This window comes from Falco cherrug, chromosome 3 (assembly GCF_023634085.1).
Source record: "Falco cherrug isolate bFalChe1 chromosome 3, bFalChe1.pri, whole genome shotgun sequence".
NCBI classification, from domain to species: Eukaryota; Metazoa; Chordata; class Aves; order Falconiformes; family Falconidae; genus Falco; species Falco cherrug.
The window spans coordinates 47,103,782-47,123,082 of record NC_073699.1 but is presented as its reverse complement, the minus strand read 5'-3'; the positions used below and the strand labels follow the sequence as shown (position 1 = coordinate 47,123,082).

The 19,301-nt window shown below is 39.2% G+C and overlaps 1 protein-coding gene across 3 annotated transcripts; it reads left to right on the top strand.

Moving 5' to 3' along the window:
• Window positions 1-855: 855 nt before the first annotated feature.
• Window positions 856-17,195, top strand: UBXN2B (UBX domain protein 2B). 3 transcript variants are annotated; one of them, XM_055705097.1, is made up of 9 exons: window positions 856-1,014; window positions 3,105-3,205; window positions 5,729-5,800; window positions 7,343-7,502; window positions 9,055-9,132; window positions 10,442-10,551; window positions 11,002-11,139; window positions 13,238-13,399; window positions 15,560-17,195. In XM_055705097.1, exons 1-9 carry the CDS (start codon window positions 892-894, stop codon window positions 15,720-15,722), a joined length of 1,107 nt encoding a protein of 368 aa, XP_055561072.1. In that variant the 5' UTR covers window positions 856-891; the 3' UTR covers window positions 15,723-17,195. The 3 variants fall into 3 exon arrangements, with proteins under 3 accessions (XP_055561072.1, XP_055561073.1, XP_027666920.1); XM_055705098.1 differs by having other exon boundaries at window positions 15,504-15,630; XM_027811119.2 differs by lacking the exon at window positions 856-1,014 and adding an exon at window positions 1,158-1,558.
• The last annotated feature ends 2,106 nt before the right edge of the window (window positions 17,196-19,301 follow it).

Below are 19,301 nucleotides of genomic sequence, written 5' to 3'. Positions count from 1 at the left end.
TAATTTTTCCTTCTGAATTTCTAGGTTTGGTTTTTGACATGCAACATTGTCATACCTGACTACAAAATTACAAGATAGCTAGCCTTTTTCCTCAGTTTCAGAGTACTTAAACCCCAGCGTTTTTCCTCAGAGTATTCCAACCCCTAAGATTCAAGGTCCAAACTCAACTTCCACATTCAGAAAGCTTTTCATTCTTAATACTTGAGTCTGAAAGAAAATAGTATCTCACACTTTTTAAACTAGCCCAATATTCTGGCACCCACGAGCCACAAATTTGAGCATTCAGAGTTAGCATTTGCCAGTCTGATATCCCTTTCTCCTCTGAGTTTTCTTAAGCATTTCAAGTGAACAACCCAGCTCGGTTTTAGCCGTCATCACTGGTACTTCACAGTTCTCCAGACAGCCCTGCATGTAACGGTAGGCTGGGAAATTCCGTGCGCCACAGGCACACGGGCCATTGGGCTGAAGGCACGGAGCGATGCCTGCCAGGCTCCACGGCGGCCCGGGCTCGCCCCGGCCTGTCGGGGGACAAACGCCTTCCTCCGCCGCCAGGCGCTGGGAGAAGGCCGCGGCCAAGCCCGCCCTCCCCTCTGCGCCCGCTGGGAGGGACACGGCCGGGCCCCGCCGGCCACAGGGATGCGCACGCAGCTGCCCGCTGGGCCAGGGGGGCTGAGGGCGCCCGGCCGCCCCCCGCCATGCCAGCTGCCTCGGCGGCGGCAGGACCCACCTCCCCCTTGGAAGCGGCCCGCTGGGCGGGGCTACGCCGGCCCTGCCCGGCCCTCCTGTTGCCATGGCAGCTGCCGCTGGCGGCGGAAGTGCCTCGCGGCGCTGGCCCCGCCCCTCCCTACCAGGCCCCGCCCCCCCCCCCGCCGCCGCCACGGCCCTCAGAAGATGGCGGACGGCGGGGCAGCTCCCGCGCAGCAGGAAGGGGACGTGTCCGCGGCGGCCGGCGGGGGCCGGCGGGATCGGCAACCCCGCAGCAGCGGCCGCCCGCCCAGCGCCCGGGATTTGCAGGTGAGCGGGTGGAGTGGGCGTCCCATCCCTCTGTGGGGCGGGGCCGAGCGGGGCGGGGTGCCGCGCCGTGCTGCCGCGGGGCGCCCCTGGCCTAACCCCCCGGCTGCCCCTGAGGGCGGCGGGCGGCGCGCGGCTCCCCCGCTCCTCTCGCCGCCCGTCGGGGCTGTCCCCGCGTAGCCAGGAAGGACTGGACCCCTGGGCAGGGGCTGTCGTGTTCCTTTCTTTCCCCCGCCCCCGTCTGAGGCTGGGAAAGGGAGGGCGCCTCCGAGAGGGGACGGGGCTCTGTGGGAGACAGGGTCGGCGTGTGTGGCGGTCGCTCTCCAGGGGCCGGGGCGGCTCTCCCGACACCTCCGTGCCTGGGTTTTGACTGTACTTGAAGTTATTTTGGCGCCGTTGTATTTCTTGATTATTTGTAGGAGTGTCTTTTTCGGCACGAAAACGGCAGTCTCCGCAAATGTGGTGTAAGGCTAAGGGCAGGGTCTTTTCCCAAGTTCACAAGGGGAAGGTTTTGAGAGAGTGTCATCACAGATGTGACGCGGCATTGGTACTTAAATGCTGAAATGCAAACGCTTTTAGTAGTATTCTTTTTTTGTGTGTGACTTTTAAACTGTATGAAAGTCCCAAATAATTTTGCAACAAATTGATTGGAAAACCGACGGAACTTCTGGTAACTGAAACAGCCCCTTTTTATGTAATTGTACATAATTAGCAGAGAAAGATGGATATAATTTTCTTTTTTTCTTGGGTTCTATTTGCAGTTGTAGGGTTTTGTTGAGATTAACTTTGCTACAATAAGTAACAGTCATAAAGACTGTGACATTCTGTTTGTAAGGTCTTTAGTTAGCCAGCTGAAAACAATTGGTAAAATGTTAAAAACAAAAAAAAGTACCCTCCTGGATCAGTAGCGCAGACCATCCATCCATCCAATTTCTTGTGGCACCGTAAGAGACGAGGTATGAGGAAAGCACAGAAGCCTGACGATGCCTTTTTACATTCCCTCAGCATCCTCCAGTCTTTGGATTAGGGACAGTAAAGGGTATATCTTTGCCTGTTCATTTCTGTGTCCACTTATGGATTTGTCCATGACTTAAGCCAGCAGCTTTACATATCTACAATATATTTGATTGTATCCTCAGATAGAATGGAGATTGTGGTTTTCTTGAGCTGTCTCATTACTCAGTTTAATTTTTTTAATCAGTATAATTCCTCGGCTCATATTTTTTCCCTGCAGAAAGTGCCTCATGATAATATGGGGTTAATATCTTGTGTTCATAGCAGTGTGTTTTGAAGGACAGATGATGTTTCATTTCATTTTAATTTGTGTTCCTCTAACATAAAACTAATGAAATTGTAACCTAATACCTATTCTAGAGTGTATGATAAAATGTTAATACCACTTCCATAGGGTGAACAAAATAGTTTAAGGACAAAATTAAAGGATGATTTGACAAACAAAGTAGAATAGTATTCGGGGCAAAAGTAAGATTGTTAAAAAATTATGCTAGGTGTGCCTTGCCCAACTTCCTAAAAAATAACTTGCCAGCGATATGACAGCATTTGGGGAACCTGTGGGAATCTTGTTGTTGTTTCTTTGGTTTTTTTTTAAAAAAAAAGTGTTTGCAATGATGTCTTGAATTCAAGACAGCAAGGCTGAATTTGTTCTTAATTCTGGCACAAGCTTATTTGAGTTTTTTTTCTATTTCTGTGTAAAATGTTTGTAAAATTTATTGTGCTTCTCAGTCTTATCAGAGGGCTAGCTGGCAACTTTGAGTTTGCTAACGTTAATAAGGTGATGCTTAATATATACTGTGTATATACTTTTGTGATTCTGAATCTAATACAGGCTGCATGTAGCTAGTGAAGTGCTATGAAGCAAAAATGACATCAGAGTACAAGTTCCAAGTCACAATGTCATTAAGCATTGTGTGTTTTTTTCATAAAGCAGAAAGGAAGTTGAATTTAGAGAAGTAGTTTGGGTTTCTCATGTTGATGTTTCTAATTTTCTGGTGATGCACACATTTTACATTAGGTTTTTTTGTATTTCTGTTCCATTATGTAGTTCTAGAGTTACAAACTTCTGTTTCCTACAGTTGGCCTTGGCAGAGTTGTACGAAGATGAAGCTAAAAGGCAGTCATTGTGTCCTGACAAACCAACAGCTACAAAGATCAGTAACACAAAAGTATCACAGAGGTAAGATGTGCTTTGTACTTTGGAAATGTGTTGAATAGAGTACTGTATTAGCTCATAAACTGTCGTCATGCTTACTGAATCTCCTTCTTGTATAAAAAGTGATCTATAGCAGTTCATGATTCAGAATTGTGAATCCCTGTAATAGTGCATAGTCTGTGTCTTCTCAGAATGCGTTGAAAATTGTATTTTAAAATAATAAAATGCATCTTAAAATAATAAATAATATTGTATATGATAATACAATCTATTATATGTATTATTATATTATGTATTTATGCCTTTGTGCTCTATGGTATTCCAAAACACTTTAAAGCCACTTCAGATGAGATTAAGATACTGTACGTGAAACTCAGTGTTGCACTTTGTTTACACAGATAGAAATCTTGAAATTTGTGGTATCAGAAGAATCAGTTCTTTGTTTCTTCAAAGTTCAGCAAATCAGTAGTCTGTGTGAAACTTGGCAAGTGATTTGAGTGTTGTACTTATGTCAGTACCTGATGAAACAAATGTTCATTTGAAAAAAGATTAGTGGGTTCATTAGTAGGCTCCTGTGGTTGAGAGAAATAAGAAAGGCTTCTTAATGAATTTGTCAGTGTTTGGCAGGTGGAAGAAAAGACATGGAACTATGTGTAAATCCAGGTTTTGTTGACCTGCAGTATTTACAGTTCACATAGCACTTTAAGGTTCAGTGTAGTTTACAATTTTTTATGAAGAAATCTTGCCAATTTTTAATTAATTTTTATTAAATTGTTGTAAAGAAGAGAAGTCTTTACATCATTACTATCAGTAATGCCATAACAAGTCTTGTATTTGGCTTGTCTTTCAATTACTGCTGCCAATATGGATACCTGTTTTAAAGGAGGTTAAGCAGCAGAAAAATACTAGTCGCCAGAGCCATGCTTCAAATGCATCTGCAAATGCAGATCTTCAGGAGTAGGGATTTTAGCACAGTATGTGACACTGGGAAAAGAATAGCTTTTTTTATTACTTTCTTTGGTTTTGATGAAACCACCTGAGTTGACTTATCAGCTACATAGAACACAGTTTATAAATAAAGCAAATGGCTCCATTTACTGATGCATATTGTGAAGTTACAACTTCCCACTCCAACTGAAGAAAAAGCTGCAATACAGTATCTCAGATACATCAGTGTGGTAGCTGTTAGCAAATGCTTGCACTTTCTTGGCAATCATACTGGAATCTGTCTGAGAAAGAAGAGATGGCTGCTATTTGTATGGTATCCAAAATGAGATGTTTTCTTGTAGTACACATCGGTTTGCTCTCAGATGAGCAGTGTATTAATTGCAAGGAATCATCGTGCAGTTCTTGAAGTCATCTGCTTGGCTTGTTTTCCACAATTGCAGGTATAGAAGAATGTCTCTGGGCCCTGTTGGAACAGATGGCATATTATATGTGCTGGCACGATGTGTAAGCTCCTTTAAGAAACTTAAAGCTATTGGCCCCATAAAACCTACAATGGGACTAAAGAAGAAAATACAAGAGTTTAAAGTGTTTCTAGTGCCCATGACCTAAGTCCATAATAATTTTTTTCTGAGAAAGTAATAAGAAGCAGATCGTTCACTGGGTGTAGAATTACATTGTTTTATCAACACCGATACTTAAAAAAGCAGTGGCCTACTGCTACATTTTTAACTCAAAGGTATAGTAATTGGGCAAATTGAATAAATATGAAGTAGTGGTCTGCCATTACTTATGTAGCAGATTTTATGTATGTTCTTATCCCGTGGTAGTCAGCTACCTCGTATACGTCTTGCATTAATTAATTTTATTATCAAGTACTACAGGGTAAGAGCACATACCTGTATAGCTTTTCCTGGCATTTTTACAAGCTAATAACCCTAGCTTGTCCTGCAGTAGCTTATCAGTCTGCCCCTATTGTAAAACAGAATTTGATTCTGCATTTTAACCATCTTTTGAAAGTCTTTGTGAAGTTGCCATTCTAAGTATTTTTAAAATTGCATGAAATAGAAGTGAGAACTAGTTTTTAGGATCCTCATAGACAGGGACTCCAGGATGTCAAGCAAAGCCGATGTTGACTTTACCAGGCAAGTTAACCTCTTGACAAAAAACAGCTAAAATGTGGAAAGAATTTAAAGTTTAATTCTAATAATCTGGATTCTGAAACCGCTGTTGAGCTTGCATATTACCTTTGTTATCTGTGAGACCAGCAGTGGCATGAAGCAGAATTCTGCATAACCTGTGTTAAAATAGGATAGTTCAGTTGAAAGGGACCTACAACGATCATTTAGTCCAACTGTTATTGCAAAATGACTTTGCCATACATGTACAAATTCCTGCTTATTCACTGTAAGGCATTCATGGCTGGTACTTCGGCAAAAAGAACACCCCAACAACAAAAGAAACGGGATGGAGGGAGCAAACCAAACCCAACAACTTGATATCCTTAGTTTTTGAAGAAGTAGTGTCAGAAGTTAGATATGAAGTACTTAGGGAAGTGTTTGTACCAGTCATCTTCAAACTTTTCTTTTATTCTCTTGGCAGTCTTAAAATCGATTCTCTTAGAAGGTTGAGGAAACCAGAGAGAAGCATGAGCGATGACAAAGAAAACCAAAGGTATTGTTAAAACAGAAAAAGTCATTTAACAATTGTGAAGGGATTTGGGTTTTTTTTGTGACATTTACACTTTGCTCCCCCCTGTTTTTCAAAATGCATGTGAACTCAGTCTATGCTGCAGAGAGCTAGTAACTACAGAGATGCTATTAGAGTAAGTGTTTGCTGTACACTGCTGTAGTAAAACAATGTTTAGCAGAATCTGGCTGTAGTGGTCTAGGACCTGTAGATGCCTTAACACGTGACTGTGTGGATGTTAAAAGTTGTAACTTACACTTGGACTCAAAAGCTTTTTTGTCTTTTCTCAAATATCCTGAATTTTCTGTGTATCCATTACTCAAGTATTTGAGTACTTCCTTTCTTTCTTGAACACAAATTCTAGTGAGAATTCTTGTTTCATTTCCTTAGCACTAGCATTCTTTTGAATCTAATGAAAGATTTTCCATATAAATGGCATTTGGGATGATAAATACAGATGTATATACAAAGGAGAAATGATATTAAGGCATTGTCGCTTATGTGACATCATAAAAGCAGTATGATTGTACAGCACCTTCATACCCACTCTTTGGGGGTAATTATAAAATATGGTGGAATCAACAGCATTTTGAAGTCATTGGTCTGAGAGGCAGTTTCACATGGATTGATGTGCCTTAACCCAATTGGTTAAATGAAAAAGTTAAGGAAAGTAGGAAGCGCTTACTTTATTAGTTATTAACACTTCTTGTAATCAAAGACAAAACAGGTTTGCCAGGCTTACCTGGCAAAAAATATAAAGTATAAAAATTATAAAATAAAATATATAATATATAATTATATGATCTAATATATATAATTATATACAATAAATATATTTTAAATAAAATGTATTAAAAATATCTTGATCTTCATAATCAAGCAGATAAGTTTTGATCAGAATTATTTGTCTTTAAGAGCTAAAGTGGAGCTGTGTTGAAGAAAAAGAACATCAATTAGCTTTCACAGTGGTTTCTGCAGTTTCTAAAAGGTCTTGAAAGGTCAATTAAATTTATTAAAAACCTTCCCATTTCTCGTCGGAATGGAAGTATACTAGATCTTTGATTTATAAGATTAAATTGTGGCACTGTTTGGGTTTTCCAACAACAGTTGTTCTGCCAAGGTAGTGTTAGTTGTGAATCGGTATTCTAACAAGCCTAGGCACAGTCCCATGCACAGGACAACCCTGAGGAAATTGTTCTTTCTGGGAGCGGGTGGCATCCACATCAGATGAGGTATGTAAAGCCACAGGTGCATCAGGGATGCACTTAAACATATGGCCTTGGCCCCTAACCTCTTGGGTCTGTTCCAGAAGGCACACTGGTAGTTTTGTTAGTGAAATATCTTTGGACTAGTGCTGCTGGGATTGCTGGGAAGGTCAGAATCAAGTGGAACATTTCTGTGATCAGAAAGAAAAGGCTTTGTGCCAGATTTGGCTTGTTCTTCATTAATTTTTTTTCTTTGATGAGAAGAGGAAAATTATGCTTATCATTTAAAGCATTGCTACTTTTGAACATTACTGTTCTAAAGATTTTATTCAGGTGACTCGGAATATAGAGGATTACAAATTTCTGGGGCTTCTACAAATCCAAGTAAAATTGTTGCTGAACTCTTCAAGGAAGCAAAAGAACATGGAGCTGTCCCATTAGATGAAGCATCAAGATCATCTGGAGATTTCAGTAAAGCCAAGGTAAAAGTTAAAAGATATTTTGATCTCTATTTACATTAGTCTCTCTGAAACTTATCTGACCACATGAAAGCAAATATGCGTTTTTGTAGTTTGTAAATAGCAGAGGATTTGATCAACACAGTTGTGTGTTATCATAGCTTGCTCTAGAAACTAAAGTAGGGAGGAACGACACAATTTCAGGAGAAATCATTAGAAATCAACCAGAACTGTAATTATTTGCTTTATTTTTAATTAAAAGTGATTTAATCAAATAAATAGCCATTGCATCGCAAATCAGAATCTTCTTATCTGTTGAATTACTACTAGAGGGTAGTGGTCAATGGCTCAATATGCAGATGGGTATCAGTGCCAAGTGGTGTCCCTCAGGGGTCCATACTGGGACCAGCATTGTTTAATATCTTCATCAATGACATAGACAGTGGGATCGAGTGCACCCTCAGCAAGTTTGCAGATGACACCAAGCTGAGTGGTGCAGTTGACATGCCTGAGGGACAGGATGCCATCCGGAGGGACCTGGACAAGCTCAGGAAGTGGGCCCATGTGAACCTCCTGAAGTTCAGCAAGGCCAAGTGCAAGGTCCTGCGCCTGGGTCAGGGCAGCCCCTGGTATCAGCAGAGGCTGTGGGATGAAGGGGTTGAGAGCAGCCCTGAGGAGAAGGACTTGGGGTACTGGTGGGTGCAAAGCTGGACGTGAGCCGCGAATGTGCGCTCACAGCCCGGAAGGCCAAACGGTGTGAACAAGAAGGTATTTCACAAGAAGCATGGCCAGCAGGTTGAGGGAGGTGATTGTCCCCCTCTGCTCAGCTCTGGTGAGACCCCACCTGGAGTGCTGCATCCAGCTCTGGAGCCCTCAGCACAGGAAAGTCATGGACTTGTGGGAGCGGGTCCAGGGGAAAGCTACAAAAATGATCAGAGGGCTGGAACACCTCTCCTGTGAGGGCAAGCTGAGACAGCTGGGGTGGTTTAGCCTGGAAAGGGGAAGGCTTCAGGGAAACCTTATAGTGGCCTTTCGGTACTTAAAGGGAGCTTGTAAAAGAGATGAGGACGACTTCTTAGCAGGGCCTGTAGTGATAGGACAAGGTGCAAGGGGTTTAAACTAGAGGAGGGTAGATTTAGACTAGATATAAGGAATACATTTTTTTACATGTGGGTGGTGAAACACAGGAACAGGTTGCCCAGAGAGGTGGTAGATGCCCCATCCCAGTAAACCGTTGAGATCAGGTTGGACGGTGCTCTGGGCAACCTGACCCAGTTGAAGATGTTACTGCTTATTGCAGGGGTTTGGAGTAGATGACTTTTAATAATCCCTTCCAACCCAAACTATTCTATGATTCTAATCATAACTGAAAGGCATCACCTAGAACCTGCATAGCCTATTTATGGTTATTAGGTATAAATTTCCACTTGGAAATGTAAAAGTTAGGATAGTGTATTTGCTTTTTATCACAGAAGCAAGCTTTCTGATGCTTTTATTTGTACCTAGGTAGGGATTTTAATAAACTGTTTCAGGTATTTATTTCAATAAGCTTTTCTATGTTTGTTTTTTTTTGCAGTCATTTTCTGGTGGTGGATATAGATTGGGTGACTCATCACAAAAGCACTCTGAATATATATATGGAGAAAATCAAGATGTAAGTAAAATTTTGAAAACAGAATATCCAACAGATTCCTACTTAATCATGTTTACAGCTTGAAATGCCAGTATTACTGTAACTATGTCTATGAGGAAAAACTAATATCTAATTATTAGGAATGTGTTATACAGGAACTGTTCAAAGTGTCCGCAGAGGACAGATATTCATTGGATACCCCTAAGGTCTCCATTATGGAATTTTCTGACACAAATTACTTTGAAATTCTTGGCAGACATTCCTTTCAATTACTTTCTTCCAGGTGTTGTTCTGCTTTCCCCTAGCTATGCTAACATTTTAATTCTCTTACATTAGGCGTTGTTTCTTCTTGTGGCTTGCAAAGTAGCCAGTCTGAAACTGGAGGATGTGGATGTATTCTAGGAATGGTTAAGCAGCAGGTTAGAGGCCTTCTGAAAATAGTCTGGCCTTTCTTTCCTCTCACTTAAAAAACAGGGAGTGAGGGATAAAGGGGGGAAAAAGTTCTCTACGCTTTACATTTGTGTGAATGGCTAGAGCATATATTATGCTTATCTAGAAATAAAACCAAGAAATGAGTAAGGCAAAGGATATGGTTTAGGCAGACCAGAAGCTGCTACCATCTATCCTTTTAAGTCATTCTTCTACCCTCTAAGTAACAGCCAGCTGTACTGAGCCAGAAGCCTGTTGCAGTGGGTTACCATAACTGGGGTCACTGCCTAGGGGAGCGTAGCCGTGCTACACTGCAGGGCAGTTGGAGGGAAGACAGGTGCAGGCTCTGAAGGTGAAAGCCTCTGGACATACAGGCACGCAGCAAAATAATAAGGGAGCAAAGGAGATTGGTTTCCAGGTTTCTCAGCTTCTGAGCGGAATGGAGCTAGTATCAACTTTATCAGAGCTCAGCATATAATTGAGGAACGAGTAGTTTTTGCTGTAACTGATGTGTCAGCAGTAATTTGTAATTTTATGGATTTATTTCTTAATTTATCAACAAGAATCTGCTTCTGAAAGTAATTGGAATACTGTGAAGATCACTACAGTCGCTGTATCATCTGTTATGTCATGGATAGCAGATTAAGAGATTCTTTTTCACCAAGTGTGGAAGTGGTCTTGAGGTAGATGGTAGCCTAATACTTGCTTTTTTTAAAAAAAGATTCTAGCAATGATAGTTACAGTGCAGTGCTCTGTTCTTCTCTCTCTTGCATTATTTGTGGTCTGCTATAAAATCTTTTAAATATAGACCAAAAGTTGTGTAACTAATCTGTATAAAATTGAAATACCTTATTTGTCTATCTTCAGTTTTCTAGTTTTTTGATTTCACCATTTTTGATAGGTTCAAATTTTGCTGAAACTGTGGAGGAATGGCTTCAGTTTAGATGACGGCGAGTTGAGATCTTATTCAGACCCAACAAATGCTCAGTTTCTTGAGTCTGTTAAAAGAGGGTAAGTTAAAATGACAACTTTTTTGAGGTATGTTTTACAAGTGAAGTGAAAAAAATGCTTACTCCACATGCTTATAATTACTAAAAGCTCCAGGCTTCTTCTCTGCCTGCACCCATAAAATACACTCTGTATTTCTCATCAGATGCATGGGACATTTGAAAATTTGGAACGCATTGGTTTCTTCTGGTGGTTTAACTCTGAATGGTACTTGTTACAGCTTTTAGTTTCACGTGTTGTGTTAGTGTATTCTAGGTTTTGACTGTCAGCTCACTGATACTTTTTTTTTCTGTATGAAATCAATTCAAAAAACAATTGGATATCTATGACTTTTAAAGTGAACAAAGTAATAATATCAGCTCATGTTGTACTGTGCAAGATTTTTTGTGTAACTTTGTATTGCTGTTCAGAACATAATCAAGAAACTTTTATTTTTGTAATTTTGTAATTAAGGGAAATTCCTGTGGAACTGCAGCGACTTGTTCATGGTGGCCAGGTTAATTTGGATATGGAAGACCACCAAGAACAGGAATATGTGAAGCCTAGACTGCGATTCAAAGCTTTCAGTGGTGAAGGACAAAAACTTGGAAGGTAAAATCGCTAGGGTTTTTTTTGTGTTCGTATAATATTTCAAAAGATGGATTTAATCAATTAGGAGACTGTTGGAGAAGCTAATCAGGTGACAAAAGCAGTATCAAATTATTCTGTGCTACAAGTCTTAGCCAGCCTTGATTTCAGTCACCAATAATCATGAAAGCTTGTATATAATCAAAAGTTAAGTCATTGTTCTCTGTTGGAACTGCTCATAGATTTGCTAGATGCTGTGTGCTTTGTTGTGACTGAGATTTCTCTGCCTGTTCTTGCATATCATTTTACTTATTTTTTTTTAAACTTCAGTCATGTTTAAAACAGGAGCAAAGGAAGCTGAAAGGTGATTAGTACTGTACAAATTTAATGAGAAACTCTGGATAGAGGAAGCAGGCCCAAATAAATTGTTCCCCATTTCATGACAAACAGGTGGAACTTAGTTATGCCACTAAGGATGTACTCTGCTCTGGCTTAGCTACAATACATTGTCTTTTACTGCTGGGATCATCACAAAGGGAATAGGAGATGCTATTGTAGCAATATGGCTGATCCCCGACTTAATACAGATGGAGAGTATTTTTATATGGGAGCAACTCCTATATTTTTTTTATCCGGAATTAAGCAGCACAAATATTGTCCTGACATATAACCTTGTAAACAGTCGCTCATTTTAAGTTATACAAAGTAAATCTGTTAGCTTTAAAAAATGTGAACTATTTTTTAATTTGATCCGAAATAAATAAACAATAAATTGTATCAAAATCTCTCAACTTTTACTAGGATTTGATTTTAAAACTTCAAATGCAAAACTGCGAAAATCTATAGTAGGAGTGGTGTGTTTTTTTTAAGGCAAACAACCAGAGAAATTGTACCTGCTCTCCTAAATGAAATAATACTGCAAAGCCTGGTTTGTTGGAGAGGAGGAGTTCAACTTTTAACCTTTGATTTGGTCCCCCACTTCCTCCTATTCTAACACCATCTCCAACTACAATATAAAGTTCATATATGTAGTAAAAAAAATGAAATTTAATAATTTACAAAAGTTTACCCCTGATTCTGTTCCATTTGCTGTCCCAGTGCGAGGGTAGGCTGATGCTGTTAAAACTCTTAATATGTGTGTAATTCAATTGAACTGATATATAGTGTGCCAAAACTCATTCCCACAACTGAACATTTCAGACTGCTTTGTCTAAAAGTGCATAATCTCTGTTCAGCTAAAGTTGGTCAGTGAGAGTAATGTGACCTCAACTTTTCCAATCATTAGCCTTTTCACATAACAATTACAGGCATTTCATCTTTTTAAAAATGAGGAAATGTGCTCAGTAAAACTGAGAAGGTGGTAAGCTCTGGTAGGGGTGACATAGGGAACAATTGTATACGATAACTTCTTCACCTGAGCACTTGCTTAGATTTTTGAAGAAAAGAGATCAGGAAGAGAGATGGTTCTGTATATAAGAAAATGTGTACACCTGTTGTGGCATTTTTATTTGTTTTGGTAGCCAATGAAGTCTCAGGTATGCAAGCAATGAAAGGAGTGGCCAAATGGTTATACCCAATTGGAGTACGTTCTCTTTATACTACATGTGAAAAATTCCATGCTTACTATGTGGTGATATCAATTACCTGTTAATAGTTTGTGCTTAAAATGGGTGGGGGGTGCCCAGAATTATATAGTAGTGATCATGAAAGCAATTACTAAAGCAGTTTGGGTCTTTTGTGCACTATAATGCTGCGTGATTAATTTTTAATACGGTCCAGGAGGTGCAATATATAAATCTTGGCATCAGACTGTCATGCTCTGTAAGCATAAACAAAGATAGTTTTGTTTCTACTTGATTACCTGTTTAAAATCATGCAAATGTAATGATATGCACCGTTATAAGAATGAAATATTGCAATAATTGACAAGAAACTACAAAAGCATTATTTGTGTCTGTTAGAAAAGCTGTGTTTATACTTAGTTCAGATAACATTGAGAGGATTTTCATTGCTCATTTGTACTATGTATATATTGTAGTAATTCAGTGAAAAAGACAACTGAAGCAGTTCTGATTTGTCTCCTCTTAGTAACATCTGGTTTGGTTTTCTTCCAATCCTTTAGCCTTACACCTGAAATAGTCAGCACACCTTCATCCCCAGAGGAGGAGGAGAAATCCATTCTTAATGCACCTGTCCTGATTGATGATTCCATGCCAGCCACTAAAATTCAAATTAGATTAGCAGATGGAAGCCGATTAATACAAAGATTTAATCAAACACACAGGTAAATTGATTCTGCATCAATGCAGGAAACCATAACTGTTTTGCTAAGTTTGTGGTTTGTCATTGAACGAGTATCAGCAAGACATCAAAAGGGGAAAATACAGCTCCACTGAAATGTGTAGCTCTTGTGTCATTTTCATAATATAGATGTTCTTCTAAATTTGCTGTCAAAGCAAAATTCTGTACACAGAAGCACAAGACATTTGATAACTGAAAAGTCACAAACTTTTATAACCAATTATGCCCTGTGATTTGTAAGGACACAGTACCAGCTGTAACTTCTCAAGGTGACTGAAATCTGGACAGCCTCACTATGTAGTCATCCCAGCCCTGGGCTCTTGTTGGTATTAGCATGTGGCTGACTCAAATGCCACTGTGAAGGCACTTTATTGCAGAGTGCGGAATATAATCTCAATTGGAATATAGTGTTCACACGACAGGCAGAGAAGTCCTGTGGCCCATAATCGAGAGCTTCAGCTTTCTATCTCGTTATACTTGAGACTGTGACTAAACATGACATGGGTTATAAGTTTAGGCTGCAGCCAATACTCAGAAGGGTATATGGATGTAATATGCTCATTTGTAATTCTGGCATGTGGGCTGGACATAATTCTGACAACCTTTGTTTTGTTTTGGATGGCCATCTCCTAGGAACTGGCAGTGTGTGAACTTGCTGGGTTTTTAGATCTGTTAGTAGTTTGCTGATTAGAGTTTACCATCAGTTTTATTGACATTTTTGGGGCATTGCCACAAATGGTGTTGGCCAACTCCATTTATTTGCCTAAGGGGTTGTTTTAGTGCAAGGTTCTGCAAAGCTCTGCTTTGCGCTGCGTGGCTCAGAGACCTTTGGGCAGAGGGCAGAGATTTGGGCAGTAGTTCCACCCACATTTCACAGCAAGCAGGGTTCAAGCCAACCCTGATCTGAAATCTGCACCATTTTGTTAGAACAGAGCTGAAACTGAGATTGAACCCCTCCAAGGAAGGAATGGAGGTGGTCTTAGCATGGGGAGTTCACCTGTTGCCTTTTCTTTTTTTTTCCTTCTAGTTCAGAATAAGGGCAGAACCAGTATGCAGCTTTCCTCACCTGACAACATACACAGAGCACAATGAGGCAATTTTAGCGGAGATGCTAGTAGGGAGGAAGAAACAGCAGTAACTTTTCATATTTTAGCAGACATGGTAATGTACACTGGCACAGGCCCAGATCCTTTCTTCATAGCACCTTCTGGAAGAGTACCTTAGATAAACATTAGGGCTTATTGGGAGCCTCTGTAGCTATGATGTGTTTTCTTCTATCTGCGTGAAAGGGTAGAAGTGGTAAACCTCACAGTAACATCTGTAACCAGGGTTCTGTTGACAAGCTTATTTTAATCATTATTAACTTTTTCTTGGATGTGAATCTTTGTAGTTATCCTTGCCATATGTATGATCAAAATCAGCTACTGAAAGGCATTGCTTCTGTCATAAGCCTTGAAGACTGATAAAAGCTGAAGTCTCTGCTTATTTGGCTACAGTAAATCTACTTACTTATTAGTTACGAGAAATCTTCAATGATTTATTCTCAGCTTACTGTCTTAGAATGGAAACCTCAAATATAAGATTTTTGTCTCTAAAATCTTACTTATTTTTCATCCATGTATTATAAAGCTAAATTATTCTTGTTATACTGTCAATGTGATTGTTTTATTAACTATTGTTCAGAAGTGTGGTGCCAAGTGAAAACGGGAAACCTCTTGCTGTTGAAGTGCATTAATAATTGCCCTGTTTTCTCATTACTGTCACCATATATTTTAAGATTCCTCCTTCCATTAATAATTCAGTCTTTTTAGAATATACTAATTAATAGTGAAATTTTGGCAGCTGGTGTTGAAATTACGTGACTTTCTGTGCTGTCAATTTGCAATATATTTCTCTGTTACCAATTTTATTTCTGCTATTTGAGAAAAGAAGCAACGTGCATTTCAATTGTTCCGGGTTTTTTATGCAAGAAGCAAGATTCTAGGCTACAACCATTAGTGATCTGGATCAAATGGAAATGTAAAATCAGTGGGACATAATAAATGGTTTAGTCTGTTAGAAGGTTTTGTGTTCTCTGATCATCTCAGAGATTTATGTCAAAATAGAATCATACACAATTGTCATGTTCATGTCCTTTCCACAGGATTAAGCATATTCGAGACTTCATTATCCAGTCCCGTCCAGCATTTGCAACAACTGATTTTGTTCTTGTGACTACCTTTCCAAATAAAGAGCTAACAGATGAAAGCCTGACACTACAAGAAGCAGACATACTTAACACTGTGATTCTTCAGCAATTAAAGTAATCTTACACTTGTTTGTACAATATAGGGCGTGTGCTGTATTGTCATACAATATGTTTCCAACAGATGAAAAAACAAAAGACCAGTGTCTTTTATTCCCCCACTTACATGGATCAGATTTTTGGGTTTCATGTCTTCCAGCTATAGCATATCTGCATTTTTATTTTAATTTCTTAACTTCAGTATTAAAATTAAGCTTTCTTATGTTAGTGTGTTTCAAATCACTTCTTGTACTAAATGTGAAATGAGATGTGACTTTGACTATTATTTTGAAGGGGATGGGGGAAGAAGCATTTTTTGAAGGGGACAGTATCTTTCATACAGTTGGTAAGATTTGCACTATGGAAATGTTTTATGCTGCATTGACAAACAGCCATTTGAAAACTTAGCCTGTAGATTGTTTACTTTCCAAGTTGTATTAATATTAAGGTATTCTGTTTAATAGGTTGACAGATAATTAAAGCCCTAATGTAATTTTTGGATATTCTGTTTGTAGTGTTTCATGGTGCAGTATAATATTTATATTCTGGGTTTTGTGTAATTTTCCCTGTGTTGTCGCTCACATGAGTGAATCGGGTCAGGAGATGCAAAACGCGGCTATTGCAGACTATAATAGATTGTTCTCATTTGTATTCTAGTTGTTCTACTTGTGGTGAAAATAAGTACAGTTCTTTTCTTCCTGAAGTAAAAGAAATGGGAGAGATGACTGTAATCTGGAGAAATGCTGTGATGTAGATTCCATGAGAGTGTGCCTGTGGTCACTTCGAACCTGAATATGCAGTTGAACCCTGTGCGGCTACATGATTCTTCACATGAGCAGTTACTTAAATAACCCCAAACAAAAAAATACTGAGGTTCACAAACACAAAATTTATTTATGCTGTCACTTGCATGCACAAAAGTAGATGTGTTAATTGGTCATGTATTTTTTACCTGAATTTCAGGTCTTTATATTTGAAATCTTGGCCAAAGGTATTTTGTAATATTCTATGGGGATTTGGTTGTGCAGCTTTCACTATACTTGTTTGGAAGCTGTATAATTAAACCCCTTGATCTTTGAAATGATATATTTTTCCAAATAACTTGGCCCTATTGCAGGTAGGAATCTTATGTTGTGGGCAAACTGGCTGCTGTGCTTTGTCGTATGCAGTTTTATAGTATTTGTGGCTTTATATCAGATGAGTGGATCATGCTCTGAGGGAGGCTAAATGGGCTGTGTCTCTTGTACTGATGTATGTGTTAAAAATGCTGTTTTCACTAATTATTCTGAAAATATCAATATTTATTTATGCTAAGCTTATAATTGCTCAGTATATTTGATTAATCTTACATTTTTCCTTAAAGTAGATATTTGACTGAGTAAATTTTAAACATGCAGTTGTATTTGAAGTGTTTTGTTTTGTAATCTGAATATCTGCATGGTTTTAGTCATAATTCATTTCATGTGCGAGTAATTAAAGTTTTAAACTAAAAAGATCATGGGCAACACTTATCGTCTTTCCAGTTTATGTTGTGATGAAGCAGTGATTGTGTGGCACAACAAATATTTAAGCTTAAATGGAAAGGAACGGACACTGACTATGCATATATTCTATATACTAACACTTCTCTATATAAATGCAAGGCCAAAGTCAATACTGTGATATCTGTCTTGGGCAATCTGTGATTTAGGCATTTTGAGTTCAGAATATAGGTAGAGTTACATTGCTTATTGCTTCTGAAGACCATTATTAATTAAGTGCTGATGTACGAAGGACAGTGGTTAACTAAGTTGTGGGGGTTTTCCCTCTTGCTATGTCAAAAAACACAACTGCATATTATCACAATCTCTTTGTTTCAAGTAGCTGGTAAATTTTAGTGTTCAGTAGCAGCTGAGAGTAACTGGGGGTGCCAGTAGGTGACATTATTTTGTCAAGCACTAAGAAAATGTAGTGCTTATGTTTAAATATTCCACTGTTTCTCTGTACTTTAAAACCTCTAGAATCATCCATCTCATAATTTTATGTCATATCTTTTATTAACATTAAATTCTGACTTGTATAGCTAACATCTTGGCATTTTTGGCACAAAACAGTTGAGTACAGACCTATGTGGGTACACAGTTAAGACTGGCTATGAGAGAGAAGGGAGACTGAGACAAGGATGAAGGAACTTGGCAAAGAATGGTGATCTTTCCTCACAGCAAGGCCACTGAGCTTCTTGGGAATTCCTCGTAGCTTTCACGAAGTACAGGTAATAATCCTGTCACTTGCTCTTGTATTTAGCTTATGGAAGGCTCAGACTTCATCTATGCTGTCTTTACCAGAAATCCTTTATCACATGAAAGCCAAATAGTTCAACACTGAATGTTTTCTCTTAAGAAAATCTCTGGACCTGAATGCTTGTGGGGTTTTTTTTTTGGTTGTTTTTTTTTTTGGGGGGGGGGGGGGGGTGGAGCGGGGGATACTACTCTCATCTTTGTAGTCATTTATTCTGGATAAACACAATCAGGCTTGTTAGGTTTTGGGTTTTCTTGTTTTTTCCAGCAACACATTGAGATGTTTGTAAACATTCTGCTTTAATCAGACTACTGGACACACTTGTACAATTAGCATATATTAACGGCTGTCTCATGCTGTTCTCTCCCTGCTGAAAATCTGTGCAATATTAAATGAACCAAGGAAGAGCACTCAGAGGTGCTATTACTAGCTTCCTACTTAGTTGCTTGCACTAAGCTAAAGCTCTCATGATCTTTAAATTTTATTATTCTGTGCAGGGAGAACAGAGATGCACCTTCCCCTTGCTCATGCTGATTAAGCCTGACAGGCCTCAGTGTAGGCATGTGCTGTTCTATGGGCAGGGGAGACAGCAGCAAGAGTCTGGAATAATGAATAGTGACTTCATGGCTTGTGTTTCTGTGGGATGGATATAGTTGGAGTGGGTTCCTGAAGAGATTGAAAGTAGGACTGGTACTATTTAGCTGCTTATCAATTATTGGAAAATAAACTCTGAAAACCCAAAGATTAGTGCAATAATAAACAACAGTAGGCAGAAACGACGACGAACATTTAGAGACCTGTAGTAATCAGAGAAATTGATAAATTGCATCCTTAATACAGCGAAATGTCAAGTTACAAATCTGGAACTAACTGTGAAAGACGCCAATAGCGTGGAGAGCACTGGCCCTGGAAGAGAGCTGGGTGACAGTAGTAAAACAGTGCAGCAGAACTATTTACACCCCTTCGAGGTTTACAGAGTTGACTTTGTGACTGGGAGATTATTTTAATCCATGTGTTTTTACTGGTGAGTTTGATACTGTTTACAGTCCTGCTTCTTAAGAACTTTAGAGATGGGACCAAAAAAGTCAATGGAAATACTGAATTAAATACCTTCAAAGAGCTCAAAACAGGTAGCTTATCAGGAAGAAAACAGATGAGGTGATTTACAGCAGGCAGTTACCTCATAGAGGGGCAAAAATTATAGGACTGTTTGGTAGAGAAAAGCATTACAGGAATTAGAAGCTTGTACAAAGCTGGAAACTCAGTTTAGGTATTTTCAAAGTGAAATTAAAATGCATTTTTAAATAGTTGAACTACTGAAATG

What these genes read in the sequence shown, in the direction of transcription:
- UBXN2B (XM_055705097.1), top strand. Translation starts at nt 892, where the DNA reads ATGGCGGACGGCGGGGCAGCTCCCGCGCAGCAGGAAGGGGACGTGTCC. An exon ending in GATGACAAAGAAAACCAAAG is followed by an intron (nt 5,801 to 7,342) that starts GTATTGTTAAAA and finishes ACTGTTCTAAAG; the next exon opens with ATTTTATTCAGGTGACTCGG. An exon ending in GAAGGACAAAAACTTGGAAG is followed by an intron (nt 11,140 to 13,237) that starts GTAAAATCGCTA and finishes CCAATCCTTTAG; the next exon opens with CCTTACACCTGAAATAGTCA.